A 17,239-nucleotide genomic window follows, 5' to 3' on the forward strand; every position below is an offset into this window, starting at 1 on the left:
GTACACCTTCATTGCACCACCTTCATCTACAGTGACAAGTAGGGGTTCCCCAAGATCTCAGATCTCAGGCTAAGAATCACCTTCTCCAGCCTTATCTGGAAAGTGTTTGAATATATATAAAGGTAAAGGTACCCCTGCCCGTACGGGCCAGTCTTGACAGACTCTGGGGTTGTGCGCCCATCTCACTCAAGAGGCCAGGGGCCAGTCAGACACCCAATATTTTTGGCACTCACTGGAACTTTCTGGATAATAATATGTCTACATTTCTATGATTCCATGACATCCCTAGAGCTAAGAATAAAATGCCATGCTTAGTTTTTTCTTGTCAGGTGCTCCTTCATGTTCAGATCTGGCCTCAGTATAATTATGTAGCATTTTGGAATGAAGATGCAGCCCAGAAGCCCAGCACTGGAGGCCAAGATAGAGAAGACCTGTACGGCTACCATGTACTTCCCCTTGGTGCTCAGGTAGGTGGGCACAAAGGACACCCAAACACTGCAGAAGACCAGCATGCTGAAGGTGATCAGCTTGGCTTCATTGAAGTTTCCAGGCAGCTTCCTGGCTAGGAAAGCCACTGTGAAGCAGATGGCAGCCAGGAAGCCCATGTAGCTGAGGGCAACATAAAACATGGCCACAGACCCTTCATTACATTGCAGGATGATCTCTCCAGGCTGGGAGTGCATATCAGAGTCAGGGAATGGGGGAAACAGTCCCAGCCATAGGGTGCAGATGAGAACTTGTACACTGGAACAGGAAATGACAATGGAGTTGGCCAGACTCTTCCCCAGCCATCTCCTCACCCTGTTCCCTGGTTTAGTGGCCAAGAAGGCCAGCACCACAGTGATAGTTTTTGCCAGAACAGAAGAGACAGCAACTGAGTAGATTGTGCTAAAGGCTGTTTGTCGGAGAAGGCAGGTTGTTTTTCTTGGCTGGCCAATGAAGAGGAAGGAGGACAGAAAGGAGAGCAGGAGAGAGATAAGGAGGATGTAGGAGATATCCCTGTTATTGGCTTTGACTATTGGAGTTTCTTTGTATTTAATGAAGATTCCTAACCCAAAGCCTGTGGTTAAGGATAAGAAGAGGGCAAAGGAAGCCAGGAGGCTGCCTAAAGATTCTTCATAGTAGAGGAAGGTGATTACTTTTGGGACACATTGATCTTGGTCCTTGTTTGGATGCTGATCTTCTGGACAATGTTTGCATTCCTTAGCATCTGCGTAGAGAAAAACACACTTCAGTATCCTAACATCATTCCTAATATCAGTCACACACCTACAATGGTTTGAATGTTGTTTCAGTTGTGGAGTAAAAGTAGGCAGAAGGGAGAGATCACGAAAGAACACTGTTTTGTTGGGAAGAAGAGAGGCAAATGTTCACTGCTAGAAAAATCTTAATCCAGTGACTCATTCCCACAAAATCATCTTGTGCAGCATAGCTAGAAAAACTTTCTGTGTGAGATGTTTCAGACCAGGGAATCAGAACATCAGACCACTAGGTCAAACGTGGCCCAGCATGTCTCCTCATTGGGTGATACTATTTTTGTAAGATGTCAGATGGGTGAGGTTTCAAGGGATCAATTAGAAGCTTAAGCAAGGTGCATTGCAATCCACCCATCAGGTGATGTATTGTGAGCATGTATTGGTTAAGTCGGCGGAAGTGGTTTCCATCCATTGGAAACGACTTCTCCTTCTCAAGGTAGTTATTGAAACCTTGAAAAATCACATGTTCAAGAAACAGTGTGAGGCTTGTTGGAAAGTCTCTTTCAAATGCCAATGTGCTACTTTTTGGACCCCTAAACACCAGAGGATTATGGAGCAGTTTGAAGCTGCTTGCAAAGAATTTTCAGAAAGCCTCTCACTGTGCTTTGAATTGCTGACACTCAGGGCTTTAAAGCATGAATTCAGCTGACATCGCTATTGCATCAGGTGATTGACAAATTGGCAGCAGCACCCAGCTGCTACTTTTGGCCTGGGAAATGAAGATCTAGCATGAAGACCGGTTAAAGGGATCAATGGGTTGACTCAGTATAAATGCAGCTTCTTGTCATGTTCCAGTATTGAGAAGCATATGTGTGAAGCCCAACTTCATTTTATTATATTATATATTTTATTATAAAAAATCACATATTACATTTGGATCTTATTCCTCCAAGGAACTTGAGGTAGTATAATTTTTCATCACCACCACCATTCCTGAACTGCTGGAGACTTCTGAGAAATAGGCAGGTCCTCTCACTGGCAGTAGTGCCGACTGACTCCATGGCAGACCAATAAGCCTCCTGAGGTCACACATTTGGTGAACCCAATACTGACTGTCTTGTGCACTTGTCCCTCATCCATCAAAATAGCTCCCAGGACCAGATTCACTGACATGACTCCCTGTAACATTGGAGGTGATTTACAAAAAACAAAAACAAAAAACCAGAATGATTCTACATGTGTGAGCTGGTGGGCAAATAAATTTTCCTGCTTCTGGGGAAACATTGCAGGCTGGCAACAGGTGAAACCTCTCTGGGAATGTCATTTCATTTATGGGGTGTCATTGGTAGCATCATGTTTGGGTTGGTACAAACATTTGCCCCATCCTCCCATCAAAGGCCCTTTCCTCTGAGATCCTCTCCTACCTTCCACAGTGGAGATTGTCCCTTCTGAGCAAGGAGCACAATCATAGCAGCACACTGGTTTTCCTTCCTGAATCTTCTTGGCATATCCCGGGAGACAGCTCTCTGTGCATCTTGAGCGAGGCACAGCCTAGGTATAAAGAGAAGATTGAGCACTAAGGAGAAAATATTAGTAATATTTCTGCCTTTGGATACAGATCATAGGACAGGGAAATAACCATGACCTTACTGTGGGAGTCTGATTTAGACTTCCAAGCTAGACTGGAGAATTAGGTGATGCCTTTCAAGAGCAGATGACCAAACATTCAAAAAGGATATAGTAGTCATGGGAGGCTTCAACTAGCCCAATATCTGTCAGGAATGAGCCAGCTCCTAGTGGAACTTTACAGCCAGATGCAGAACAGAGAGGTTTAGAATTGACACAGGCTGAACAATGGCCAGCTCCAACTCCCCCGCCCCTTGGAATGCCTGTTGCCAAGGGAGCAACTGAGAGCAGGCTGAAACACAGTCAAAGCTCTCAGGAGGCTTCAACAGGCACGAACAGACACAGAGACAGTCTTTCAATACAGAAAGAGGCTGGAGCTGATTCAATAAGTCTGAAGTTGGTGAATGGGAGGGCTGCTAGACAGGAAGCAAAACAGTCGGAAGGGGCAATGGTTCAATATTGTATTGTATTCTATGTACTATTCAAAATGATGTTAGAGCATAGTGTCTTTTTAACACTTATCACCTCTAATGGTGATAGCCAATGTGGGATTTTTGGTTCCAGTAGGTTTTTATACATACCCCATACCTCAATCAGAGATCCTCTAATAATATGATTTTCAAAACCTTTATGCACTTGTTTCTTTTCGTACTATAAATACGCATGCCAACCGAATCTATTATCATATCCTTCCAAATCTAACAAATCTGTATTTTCTAATTTCATCCATTCTTTCAACCAACATATACATGATGCTTCATAATATAACCTCAAATTCCTGCATTGCAGGGGGCTGGACTAGATGATCATTAGGGTCCCTTCCAACTCTACAATTCTAAGATTCTATGCTTCTATGTACTATTCAAAATGGTGTTAGAGCATAGCAGATGTCATAGTTAATAACATAACATTTCTCCTACCTTCTTAAATAGCTTGGGCCAGACAATTGCTTCTGGGTTAATGGTGAACTTCAGATTTGAGGACCCTTGTCTCTCTATTCTTCCAATTTTCACTCTAGCAAGAGAGTTATTAGGAAACAGCACCAGATTCACAATATCAAAGTCAATGGTCAGTGCCCCATTCTCATCCAAGTACTGTCCATCAGCTGAAGTGTTAGAATAGAACTGGACTTCTTTCAAGAATGGATGAAGCTGTAATGACAGAGGAGTCTCCAGCACCGAGAGAACATGTTCAGCCCTTCTTACTCTGCTTTCTAAACTTCTCTGAACAAGAACCACTGTCTCTCGCATCTGGACTTGTAGTGACCATTCTAGATTGTTAGGTCCCCTCATTCTGCTTCAGAATTTTGAGGATGACCAAAGTTATCATAATTACATATATTAGGAAAGGTTGGTTATAGTGTTTAGAAAATATGTAAAGAATGACAAAGATGGCTTTATTAAAAGTTTGCAATTGATTAATGATAGTCTAAAATGGTAGTGCTTGTATGAGTGTGGCGCAGTGGTTAAGAGCGGTAGACTCGTAATCTGGGGAACCGGGTTCGTGTCTCCGCTCCTCCACATGCAGCTGCTGGGTGACCTTGGGCTAGTCACACTTCTTTGAAGTCTCTCAGCCCTACTCATCTCACAGAGTGTTTGTTGTGGGGGAGGAAGGGAAAGGAGAATGTTAGCCACTTTGAGACTCCTTCAGGTAGTGATAAAGCAGCATATCAAATCCAAACTCTTCTTCTTCTTCACTGAAGTATTTTCCTCTAGTCCTAGCCTGCTCATTAAATTCTGTAAAAAGTCAGCTCCAATATCCATATTAGATCTAGATTCTGCATATTGTGACATTTCAAAACTGCCCTGATTTGGGAACCTTTCTGAATTGCAACGCTATACAGTGTATGAGGCTGATAATAAGTAGATAATTTCTGAATTAGAGTTTCGTTCCAACTAGCTCTACAGCTCGCTCTATGTTGAGCTGACTTTGAAGTCTGTCTGTAGGTTGCTGTCTGCAAGTCTGCAGGAATATAGCACTGAATCTGTGAACCTGGCCTCCTGTACAATGATGGGCCATTTCTGTTGTGTCCCACCTTCAACTCTAGGAGGATTCCTGTCCCCTAGGAACCTGGATCGGAAAAACACTCATTTCTGCCAGCAGGTGAAAAAAACGTTATTGTATTATTTTAACATTGTATTGTATTTTCTGTTCATTGCATTTGCATGAAAAACACCCTGGGATCATGTTGATGTGATGAAGGGTGGTTTATAAATTTGTATGAATAAATGAATAAAATGCATCACTGCAGTGCTTAACTCTGAATGCAAATTGATGAGTGAAGAAGGGTAGCCGAATTCTCAGAGCATCTTTTTTTGCACACCAAAGGTCCCAGCTTCAATCCCCAATTGCATCTCCAGGGTGGGGAGAGTGGGGAAAGATACCCTTCCAGAAACAGTAGAGAACCACTGCTAGTCAGTCAATGTAGACAGTGCTAAGCTAGAGAGGCCAATGGTCTGACTCAGTGCAAGACAGTTTCCCCATGATCCTATCATGGTGATTCCAGAGCTGGGACAACAAATTGCAGGTTGCAAAAGGAAAAGGACATACCTGCCATGGCTCTAGCCTTGGAAGGTCCAAGCTGCCTCCTCCACCCACAATCGACATCCTCTTTGGCCTGGAAGAATATGCAGCATTCAAGGCCTGTGCCACAGTTTGGATACCAAAGTAATTCACGTAGCTGTCTTGGGACAGGATTCTTTCATTCTCTTCTTGGGGCAACATCTCCAGATTCTCCTTCTCCCTGCACTTTGTCAAACTCCTCACAGATAAGGCATGTTTTGGATATGAACAATCAAATGCATTTCTCGAATAGCTTAGACTGGCTGAAGACGTTGGCCAATAGTAGTCCTTTTTCATCCTTTTTTTGGTCTTCATTACAAAGGACAAAGAGCCATGGGCATATTGAAAGCAGGCGTTATCAAGTAACAACATTTTGTTCTGAAGACCTGTGGTTATCCAGATTTTCCCCTCAGTTTGTATCCTTTCCAGTAAGGATTGTACCTCTATGATTATAAAAAGTCCATATTGAGAGTCTGCAGAGTAAACAAATACACTGACTTGTCTCCACATGGCAGGTGGTTCTTGGGGTGCCCACAGCCAAGTTTTATGTACTACTCTTTTTGCGAAGGCAACACAGATTTCCTTTTCCATCATCAGAGGTGTCAAGGTACTCAGGAACCTTTCTCCATTGTCATTGTCTGGAACAAAGAGGCCGACCCATGTCCACCTGAAATGCAGGAGGAGTTGCACCACTCCTTGGTATTGAATTTCTTCCTTGGGAGCCATTTGGTAGACAAAAGGGGACTGGACTTTATCATGAAGAACAAAGCCATAACTGAACTGGAAAGTAAATGAAAAGAAATGGATGCTTTGTTTTTCAGGACCCAGACTGGATACTTCTATGCAAATGATGACAAATTTAGTTAGTGCAACCTCAGAAGGTTTCTTTTTCTTTGAAATAAAATAGTTTTTTTATATAGTCTTTTTCTTTTTAATTCCCTACCCTACCCAGAACTCCAGTGTCCAGGTTGGCTGCTGTAAATCAGTGAGGGGTAGCTCCTCCTCCAGCGATGGCCTCTCTTGCAATCAATCAATGCTCAGTAGTTGAGCATTTATTTCACATGCAGAAAATACCCATTTATTTATTTTAAAAATTCTATATGGCTTTTCACTTCACGGAAAGCAATGTTTCAAAGTTGTGTATGATGTGACTTCCAGTTTCCTGCCAACTTGAAAAGCAGTGCAGTGCCGATCATCCGATCAGCCCGGAGTTTGCAGAGGGTTCAGGGCGCCCCCTCAAAAAGTGTTGCCAGGGTAGGCAATTCCAGGTTGATGGAAACCCGGTGTACAGTGGTGCCCCGCAAGATGAATGACTCGCGAGACGAAAAACTCGCAAAACGAAAGGTTTTTTCTTTTTTGAGTTGCCTCGCAAGACGAATTTCCCTATGGGCTTGCTTCCCCGCTGCCCCAGACCTCTTTTGAAGCAAGGGGCGACGGGGAGAAGCGATCTTCTCCCCGCAGCCCCAGGTCTGGGGACAGCGGGAAGCGCTTCCCGCTGTCCCCGGACCTCTTTTGAAGCAAGGGGCTGCGGGGAGATCGCTTCTCCCCGCCGCCCCTTGCTTCAAAAGAGGTCCGGGGACAGCGGGGAAGAAGCGATCTTCTCCCCGCAGCCCCTTGCTTCAAAAGAGGTCCGGGGACAGCGGGGAAGAAGCGATCTTCTCCCCGCAGCCCCTTGCTTCAAAAGAGGGGACGGAGCGGCGCTTCCCCTCTGTCCCCGGACAGTCTCCATAGGAACGCATTGATTGATTTTCAATGCATTCCTATGGGAAACCGTGCTTCGCAAGACGAAAAACTTGCAAGAAGAAAAAACTTGCGGAACGAATTAATTTCGTCTTGCAAGGCACCACTGTATATGAACAAAATGGTCCCCCACGTCTTTTGCAAAAACACCAGAAATAAAAATTTCTGACAAGCGCCTTAACCAGAATAAACATAAAAACCAGACTGGAGTTCCCAGAAGGAATCTCTTTTACATACAAGAAACAAAGACGTAGACTGACAAGTGAGAAGCAGGTGCAAGAATTTTGGTTAAGATATGGCAGAGATTTTGACAACACACGCATACCACCCGAACTGTGAGGAGTGACCAGAGGTGTGGAAGAGAGAGCAACAGGTGGTGGTGGTGAACAGGGAGGAATTAGATATTTTAGATAATCAAGACAAAGAAAATACAAGACTTTAGGAAAAAACAAAACAGGAAAGGGAAACAGAGCAGATTTAAAAATGTGCAGTTGGAATGTAAATGGTTTGAATAATAAAACAAAAAGATATAAAATTGAACATATAATGGTAAAAGAGAACTCAGATGTAATATGCTTACAAGAGACCCATATTGCAAAAAGGCATAGAAGAATCCTAATTAATAAAAATTTGGGAATAGAGTTCATCACAGCAGACAAATCAAAACAGAGAGGTGTTGTCATTTTTGTAAAACCAAAAATTGAGCCTAAATTAATCTTAAAAGATGATCTAGGAAGAGTGTAGTGCAGATTGCAGTACAAGGTGAAAAACTTCTTTTAATTGGAATTTATACCCCAAATGAAAAAGGCAGAATTCTTTTTTTTTAAAAAAAAAAGGAAACTGATTAACTTGAATTTCCTGATCAGAAATGGGGGATTTAAATGGTAATTTCACTTGACATGGACAGAACAATTAGGGGGGAAAGATACTAAAGAAGGCAGATTACCAGCAACTTTTTGCAATATGACAGAGAACCTGAATTTGACAGATGTACTCTTGAGAGTCCCACAGACTGCAAGAAGATCAAACCTATCCATTCTTAAGGAAATCAGCCCTGATTGCTCACTGGAAGGACAGAACCTGAGGCTCCAATACTTTGGCCACCTCATGAGAAGAGAAGACTCCCTGGAAAAGACCCTGATGTTGGGAAAGTTGGAGAGCACAAGGAAAAGGGGACGACAAAGGACAAGATGGTTGGACAGTGTTCTCGAAGCTAGCAGCATGAGTTTGACCAAACTGCGGGAGGCAGTGGAAGACAGGAGTGCCTTGCGTGCTCTGGTCCATGGGGTCATGAAGAGTCGGACACGACTAAACAACAACAACAACAACAACATAATAATAATAATAATAATAATTGCTTTTCCATGAGGCAGCAAATATTGCCAAGTGTGTTTGACCCAAACCCAGTTCTTACCTGTGGGATCTTGTAGATGCCTGACAAACTTGCAATGTGCATGGAGATGTCAGATTCACCCCCTTCAAAAACAGCCATCAGCTTTTTCCACCTTCCACAGTTGTAGTTTGGGATATTGATTTTCCCACCAGCAAGGAGGTCTATCAGAGCATCAGAAGTTGTTCTTCTATCAAAATAGGTATCATAGATGCTGTAGCCCAGAGTGATGTTGGGTAAGATACTCGGGTTCTGATTGATTTCTTGAGTGGCAAGCAAGAAGGAAAGAATCTGCCAGACTCTCCCACTCATCCAACTGTAAAAAGTGTGTCACAATGAAAATGATTGTTACATTCTTTTTTGTGTAAATCAAGACAAATATGAAAGGAAGCTAGTATGAAGGGCAAAGTGGGGCAGAGGTCTACCAATATCAGTTTCCACAGTATCTTTGGAAAGGAGGAGGATGGAGGGAAGACAAGAACACAAACCAGCCCCTTTTCTAGAGACCTCTTTGGCCAACCCATCAGTTCCCATGGTTAGCAGTTGCCACTTTTTCCAAGCACCTCTCCTTGTATTGCATAGCTCACAAAAAATTGGACTCTGATAATGGTTTGCATGTTTCTAAAGGAGGCACGGGAAGCGTAGCTCTTCACAGCAGCTAAGAGTCTTTGTGAAGTTGGGTTCTGTAGGGCACCAGAGACAAAGTCCACAGAGCCAAATTGCTTCCACAGACTGCAGTAGACTGGCCTAAGCAAAGTGGACATTTGAAGTTTGCAGTTTATATAGATGGTGGTGTTGCTACTGTGGAAGGAGAGTTGCCTTATTCACTTTTCTCTGTGAGAGAACCAATCTCTCCTCTAGAATATTATTTCCAGTTGAGTGTGGGCAACTTCCCAATTTTCATGCTCCAGTGCTCCGTGAGAGACAATAAGAGAATCAATTTCCTTTTTTTTCTTACTGCAACAAATATACCTCACATATTTTTCTATCTTATATAATACACTTGGGCAAGTCTGACTGAAACCTTTTACTGTTATTAAAAGTCAAAAGGCATTGAAATGCTACTTTTCAAGAAGTGGAAGGATGCAAATAACTCTTTTAATTAATAAATGAAATAAATCACAGGATCCTACAGCAACACCATTCTTGCTCAGGTCCCCAAGAGAGACCGTCTTACCTTCAGTCAGTTTCATCTCACAGGTTTAAAAGCAAAATCCTTTATCAGGGAATCCAGGGGGGAAAAGACTGACCGAGATATATCAAGAGAATTGGAGAGTGGGTAAGAAACAAAAATACATCAATAAGTCATTACTTACAAGTGAACATTACTTAAGGGTGGGCTGGAAAAGGTGAAGGAAATTTCATCGGTAATGAAACTTAAAGATATTACTCCACCAATGAGGTGATGTCCTGAGTTGTAAAAATTCACAGGAGAATTTTGATCCCTGTTCAGATTCAGTGGGCATTTTGTCCTCTGCTGCATCCCGTAGGTTGCAAGAGGCAGCAGCAGCAGCAGTGGTATCATTCTGGGTCTGTCTGCTACACTTCCAACTAATTGGAAGAAACCCTAAACTGTTGCAAGACAGATATTGCAGTTGCTTGACAAATACAGTTCTGTCTTTAGAGTGAAAGGTGAAAAACCACAGCTCAGTAGTACAGCATGTGTTTCGCAACCCAGAAGGTGCTAGGTTGAATCTCTGCTAACTGTCCCAGCTAAGGCTGAGAATGTCCTCTAGCTGGAGAGCTGCTGCCAGTCAGTTGACAGTTCTGAGATAGAAGGCAGCTTCCTATGCTCTGATCATGCGGCACACAGTCTTCTCTCAGCCATTTGCCTGCCTGCATCTTGCCCCCAAGGACTCTGTGGCGCACAATATATTTTATACACAAAGCCTTTCAGGCAGAGTGGAGTAAATAACCACCCAATGCCCCTGTTTGGGATGTTTGCGTTTTTGTTCCCAAAGGCACCATTTGAAGGGTGTGCAAGGAGAACTCTTCGACTGGAAAGGTTAAGAATAAGGGTCAAGAATAGATCGGTGTGGTATATTTTCTTTTAATTGTCAAATAATTCTGTGTACATTGCGGCAGCCTTTGGCTATGTGCAATAAAACTGACTGAGACTGAGATCAGTGTGGTTTGTTAATTGTTCAGGGAAGCAATCTCCCACCTGAAAGCTTATGGGAATAGGTGCAGTTCAGGAGAAAAACATGTTGACTCAATAGATTAACATGGATCACAGAGGGAAAAAGTTGACTTTGGATGAACTTTATTGAGACCTGAAGAGCCCAGAAGGCCCATCAAGTATGGTATCTTCTTCTCACAGTCTGTCTGTTTAGCTGTAAGTTGCTTTGGGTTGCCTTGCCCTGGGCAAGATAAAGTGACTAACAAATTTAAATAATGATAATGATAAAAATGAATAATAATATGAACCTGTAATAGACGCACCTGTTGATTATTCCAAGTGAAGGAAAGGAAGTGGAAATGTGCTATAAACAGATTTGTTTTGGAAAGTGGACACAGTTCAAGTCATGCAAATCACTCAGGGACCTGCAAAACATATGTTCAGGAGGTCCATTCTTAACCTGAAACAGTATTTAACCTGAGGCGCGCTTTCCCTAATGGGGCCTCCTGCTGCCACCGTTCTCATCCTGAGGCAAAGTTTATAACCCAAGGTACTACTTCCTGGTTAGCGGAGTTTGTAACCTAAAGTGTTTGTAACCCGAGGTGTTTGTAACCCGCTTGCAGTATCTCCAAATCTGGGAGAGTTGTGTACAGCTATTAACCAAATAAAAAACAACAAAGCCAGTGGATCTGATGAGATACCTCCCGAAATCTTCAAAGTGGGTAGAATTGAACTTACAGAACAACTTCACAAGCTCATCAAAAAAAATCAGGGAAAGAGAAGAGATCCCAGCAGAATTTAGGGATTCAAAAATTATAAATCTCTTTTAAAAAGGTGACAGAACTGATTGTGGAAACTATTGAGGCATCTCCCTATTAGCTGTGGCCAGCAAAATTCTTGCAAGGATCTTAGCAAACTGTCTCTTAACAATATCCGTGGTGACCCTTCCTGAATCCCAAAATGGTTTTTGGCCTTCTAGGGGGACAGTAGACATGATTTTCACCACTCAACAGCTTCAAGAAAAATGCAGAGAGCAAAACCAACCCCTGTATATGACGTTTATTGACCTGACTAAGGCTTTCGACACTGTAAATCGTAATGCCCTGTGAACTGTCCTTCTGAAAATTGGCTGCCCAGATAAATTTGTAAACATCATTCGGCTCCTCCATGCTAATATGACAACAAAAGTAGCAGATAACAATGGCTCTCAAAGTGAACCATTCACAGTGGGATCAGGTGTTAAACAGGGTTGTGTTATTGCCCCAACTCTATTCATTATTTTCATTGCCATGATCCTACACTTTATCAAAGGGAAACTCCCCACCAGAGTAAAGGTAAAGGTAAAGAGACCCCTGACCATTTGGTCCAGTCGTGACCGACTCTGGGGTTGTGACGCTCATCTCGCTTTATTGGCCAAGGGAGCTGGCGTACAGCTTCCGGGTCATGTGGCCAGCATGACTAAGCTGCTTCTGGCGAACCAGAGCAGCACACGGAAACACCGTTTACCTTCCCGCTGGAGTGGTACCTATTTATCTACTTGCACTTTGATGTGCTTTCGAACTGCTAGGTTGGCAGGAGCAGGGACCGGGCAACGGGAGCTCACCCCGTCGTGGGGATTTGAACCGCCAACCTTCTGATCAGCAAGCCCTAGGCTCTGTGGTTTAACCCACAGCGCCACCCACGTCCCTCCCCACCAGAGTAGAAATCATAAATTGAACAGATGGAAAGCTCTTCAATCTGAGCAGGCTGAAAGCAAAGAGTAAGGTTACCGTAACTTCCGTCATAGAGCTTCAGTATGCTGATGACAACGTAGTGTGTGCATGCTCAGAGGACGACCTCCAAACCATCCTAAGTATCTTTGCAGAAGCTTACGAAAAGCTTGTCCTATCACTCAACATCAAAAAAAACAAAGTGCTGCACCAAGTACAAAATAACCCCTCTGTAGAGCCAAAAATCCAACTCAATGGCACAACGTTGGAAAATGCCGATCACTTCTCCTACCTAGGCAGTTATCTTTCCACAAGGGCCAACATTAATGCCAAAATCCAGCATCGCCTGAGCTCTGCAAGTGTAGCTTTCTCCTGATTGAAGTGCAGAGTGTTAGAGGACCGGGACATTTGCAGAGAAACCAAAACGCTTGTTTACAAAGCTATTTTACTACCAACCTTACTATATGCTTGTGAAACATGGACCACTTATAAACGCCATCTCCAACTCCTCGAAAGATTCCATCAACGGTGTCTCCAAAAATTTTTACACCTCACTTGGGAAGACAGGCGAACTACCTAATATCAGTGTACTGGAAGATGCAAAGATCACCAGTGTTGAAGCAATGACTCTTCAACTTTGTTGGACTGGTCATGTTGTGCAGATGCCTGAAAGCAACTGCTCTGTTCCGAACTTAAAAATGGAAAGCGCAATGCTGGTGATCAACAAAAGAGGTTTAAGGACTGTCTCAAGGCAAATCTAAAAAAATGTAGTATAAACACCAACAGTTGGGAAACACTGGCCTGCGAGTGCTCCAGTTGGAGAACAGCCTTTACCAAAGGTGCCGTGGGCTTTGAAGACACTCGAACTCAGGAAGCAAGGGAGAAATGTGCTAAGAGGAAGGCACGCTTGGCAAATCCACACCGTGATCAACTCCCACCCGGAAACCAATGTCCCCACTTTGGAAGGACGTGCAGATCCAGAATTGGCCTCCACAGTCACTTATGGACTCATTGTTAAAACCGTGTTTATGGAAGACAATCTTACGTGGCTACAAGTAATCGCCGAAGAAGAAGTATCTCAAAACTGTGCAGCAGAAGATTCCCCAAGCTGGTGCCCTTCAGACGCTACTCAACACTACTTCTCATTCCTGAGCATTGGCTATGTTGGCTGCTGGGGCTGCTGGGAACTGGAGAAGTTTGCTTCAGATGGTTGCTTAATGTTTTCACTTGATCTAGCAAGAAATATGGTTTCCTACAAAATAAACCAAAGATTGATTCTTCTTTGAGAACTGAATAAGATGTTCCCCCCAAAGTGAGGGTGGCATGATACATTTTAGAACATACTTTATTGCTTTTTCCACATATACAGTAATAAACACAATCTAATCTATAATAATCAATAACAACAACTGCTAATCTGTCATTCCTTGGAAGAAAGCAGAACGGGAGCTTAAAATTAGAACCGCAACTCAGAACAAGTTTCTGATGAGTCTATCACATTCTCCAAGTGTCCCTAATTTCCAGGGACAGTCCAGAATTTACAGAAGCCGGAAAATCCCAGAATGTCCCACTTTTTCTTAGGACATCCCTATTTGAATTGAAGAGGGTATGGGTCATGATTTCCCAGGTTTATTCCAATCCTTGGGAAGAATTTGTGTACCAACATTTAGTTCCATATATTTTAAAGGGGTTTCATAGATATGCAAGTTTCCATAATCTACAGTACAATTGAGAACTAGAAACCTTTCCCCTCTCTACTCATTATACTTAATCAATATTCAGGTTGTGTTAAGGGTATTAGAGCTGGTGTTTTTGCATGTTCTTTTATAATAAAACTATGAATTTAATTAAAATAAATCCAGGATGTGTTAAGGTTTGACAAAATTAATTTTAGTTGGTTAACAGAGAACAGTAGATTATTGGTATAGAAATCTCATAAATAGGATTATTCCTGTTGGGGGTTCAAATGGTTGATTACTGGTGTCTTTGGGACTGTGCCACCTATAGCCCTTAAATTTTCAGCAATCAATAATTTGAACAGTTAATAGACAAACCAAGGAAAAAGAGGGGGAATCCATGCGTGCTATAAAGCTATTTAATCTGTAAAGTGAACACAGCTGAAGTCCTACAACTGCTTCAGGGATCTGCAAAACATACTATACATGCTTCCCCAACCTGACTCCTGCAAGGTGTTACCCAACGCTACCTTCCTGACCCTCCTGACCCTTGGCCATAGAGGCTGCTTTGAACTAGAGAAGGTGGATTCAAATGTTTGCTTAATGTTTGCCTGTTGATCTATCAAGAAAGGTGGACACTGGAAATTCCAGTGGAATTCAACTAAAGAATGATTTGTCTTTGAGACTTGGAAGTGACATGCTCCCCAAAGTATGGGACACAAACTTGAAGGAAGGGCTGGTGGTCTCCAAGCCAAGAGCTGCTCCCTCATCTACTGGGGGGCCAGGCCAGAGTTGGCAGCTTATAAGGGTCAAAAGCAGACTAGAAAAATGCACTATAAATGACTATTACCGTTCTCTCTTGGCTCAGGTGGTCTCTGGCATGATGTTGGAGGACCATAATCATGCAGAGGCTGCCATGGAGCCACATTGGGACCTCCATGGCAACCCTTGGACTGTCTCACATGGTCTTTAGTCTAACATATTGAGCACATCAGGCAGCGCACAGCCTTGAGTTCCAGATTGGATTGCTGCAATCCACTCTATGTGGGTCTTCCTTTGTGCCTGATCCAGAAACTGCAGTGAGTTCAGAAGTGACTGTCAGGAGTAAGACCTTGTCAGCTTATAATAATTCTCTCCTCAGATCTAGGACTAATTTAGACTGCTGAGTTATAAATGTGTTATAAAAATATGACACCGGGGGGCTCTGTACAGCAGTAAATGCAAAATTGAATTGAGAGCTATATAACTTGTTTTTCTTAGCTTTTTAGATCAGTGTAGATCCAGCCCTTTAGTGGTTGCTGGTTTGTTACTGGACCAAATGCAAGGTGTTACAAAAAATCCTAAGAGCTTGGCACCAGTTGACTTGTGGAATTGCCTCACTTTGTATACGTCCACTCAACTGATTCAGTTTGTAGAACTGGCACTGTTACTGGTGCCACTTAATACTCGTTCTGTACTGATAATAAGTTAATTTGACAGCCTGTACATTTTGCCACTCCCTGCCTATTGATATCTTTATTGGAGTCTCTTTTTTTGTCCCTGGGGAAACCATTTTTATTCAGGGTTCAGATATGCGGAAGTTGGCATGTGCTTTTATCTATTGTTAGCTTCATTGTTTATTTTACAATATTTTGAATATTTAAAATAACTGTTTTTAACATTGTCTTTTATTGAAAATTTATAATTCTTGTTGCTTTTTATAAACCACTTGAAGGGTCTATTTATACTAAAGTGTTATATAAATTTGACCTGAACCATCGTCATTAAAGACCAGCCAATCCTTGAACCATGTATTGAGTAAACTTTCTTCCAGTAGCACCTTAAAGACCAACTAAGTTAGTTCTTGGTATGAGCTTTCGTGTGCATGCAAACTTCTTCAGATACACTCTGAAGGAAGGAATTTTTTTATTTTGAGTAAACTTTCTTCTTCTTCTTCTTCTTCTTCTTCTTCTTCTTCTTCTTCTTCTTCTTCTTCTTCTTCTATGCAGCTGCTCCCATAAAGGTTTCAGAAGAGATATTTACCCCCTTACATTTATCAGAACCACAGTGATTTATTCTTATTCTCTGCAGAGTCCAAGAGATAGTTCCACACCCCTTCACATATTGCCTTGGGGAACAATAATGTCAACATCACAATTAAGGGCTGCAGGAGGGTTTTTTTTATTCAACTATGCTTGAAAAGTCTGGTGTATAAAATATATTGGGGCCAAGATATAGAGCATTTGAAAGAGAAAGTATATAGGAAGCTGCCCTCTAGCTCAGGACCATCTAGTGACTGGCAGCATCTCTCCGGGTAGAGGACATCCTCAGCCCTACCTGTTATCAGGTAGCAGAGATTGACACCTGACACCTTCTGGGTGGGAAAAAGATGCTCCATCACTGAACTACGGCCCTCTCCTTCAATCCTAATTTGGGATGAGCTGAACACCCCTTGTATTTGTCAAGTCGCTGAAGCCCCTGTCTTGCAGTTTTTTTTGGGTTTCTTCTAATTAGCGGCTTCTGTGGACAGGAACAGTCACAAGGAAATAGTAGCAGGCAGACCCAAAATGATTATTGTTATTATAACACTGCTTCTTTTGTTGCCTCTGGCAACCCATGGGGTGCAGCAGAGGGCAAAATGTCCACTGAATCTGATCAGAGATAGAAATCTGACTGTTAATTATCACCGGCAAGGAGATCACCTCATTAGTGGAATTATATCTTCAAGATTAATTGGAAATCAACTTCCCTTTAGCTTTTCCAGGACCCCAGTAAGCGATTTTGAGAAGTAAGTAATGGTGTATTGCCATACAGTGGTACCTCGGGTTAAGTACTTAATTCGTTCCAGAGGTCCGTACTTAACCTGAAACTGTTCTTAACCTGAAGCACCACTTTAGCTAATGGGGCCTCCCGCTGCCGCCGCGCTGCCAGAGCACGATTTATGTTCTCATCCTGAAGCAAAGTTCTTAACCTGAAGCAATATTTCTGGGGTAGCAGAGTCTGTAACCAGAAGCGTATGTAACCTGAAGTGTATGTAACCCGAGGTACCACTGTATTCCTTCTTCCTAAACTACTCTCCACTTCTCTTGCCATACTGATAAATCACTATATTTGTTGTTTGAAGATTAAGGGAGCATCTCATCCACTGGAATAAAATACAGCTGGAAAATCTGAGTAGGAGTATTGCTGGCATCCGTCTGTCTATTTTTCCTGACAGTCTAAACAATAATGCCATTGGATGG

General features: G+C 42.6%; 3 protein-coding genes across 11 annotated transcripts in view; all 3 read right to left on the reverse strand.

Annotated features, from left to right (window-relative positions):
• The window catches only part of LOC309527301 (uncharacterized protein), a 123,294-nt gene that overhangs the window by 26,195 nt on the left and 79,860 nt on the right, over positions 1-17,239 (reverse strand). The window lies entirely within an intron of this gene.
• On the reverse strand, positions 312-4,333 carry LOC309527395 (vomeronasal type-2 receptor 26-like; the record flags this gene model as incomplete). 4 transcript variants are annotated; one of them, XM_082214234.1, is made up of 3 exons in its annotated part: positions 3,743-4,333; positions 2,621-2,747; positions 312-1,210 (listed from the first exon to the last, which is right to left on the reverse strand). In XM_082214234.1, the coding sequence occupies exons 1-3, from the start codon at positions 4,112-4,114 to the stop codon at positions 312-314; spliced, it is 1,398 nt and encodes a 465-aa protein (XP_082070360.1). In that variant the 5' UTR covers positions 4,115-4,333. The 4 variants fall into 4 exon arrangements, 1 of the variants encoding a protein (XP_082070360.1); XR_014217205.1 differs by lacking the exon at positions 3,743-4,333 and adding an exon at positions 2,842-3,276 and having other exon boundaries at positions 1,090-2,375; XR_014217206.1 differs by lacking the exon at positions 3,743-4,333 and having other exon boundaries at positions 1,090-2,375; positions 2,621-3,276.
• Positions 5,159-8,616, reverse strand: LOC309527568 (vomeronasal type-2 receptor 26-like; the record flags this gene model as incomplete). The annotated part of the gene is made up of 2 exons (XM_082214395.1): positions 5,159-6,275; positions 8,539-8,616. 2 exons carry the CDS (start codon positions 8,614-8,616, stop codon positions 5,262-5,264), a joined length of 1,092 nt encoding a protein of 363 aa, XP_082070521.1. The 3' UTR covers positions 5,159-5,261.

The sequence above is a fragment of the Podarcis vaucheri genome, assembly GCF_965113315.1.
Source record: "Podarcis vaucheri genome assembly, chromosome: 2".
Classification (NCBI taxonomy): Eukaryota; Metazoa; Chordata; class Lepidosauria; order Squamata; family Lacertidae; genus Podarcis; species Podarcis vaucheri.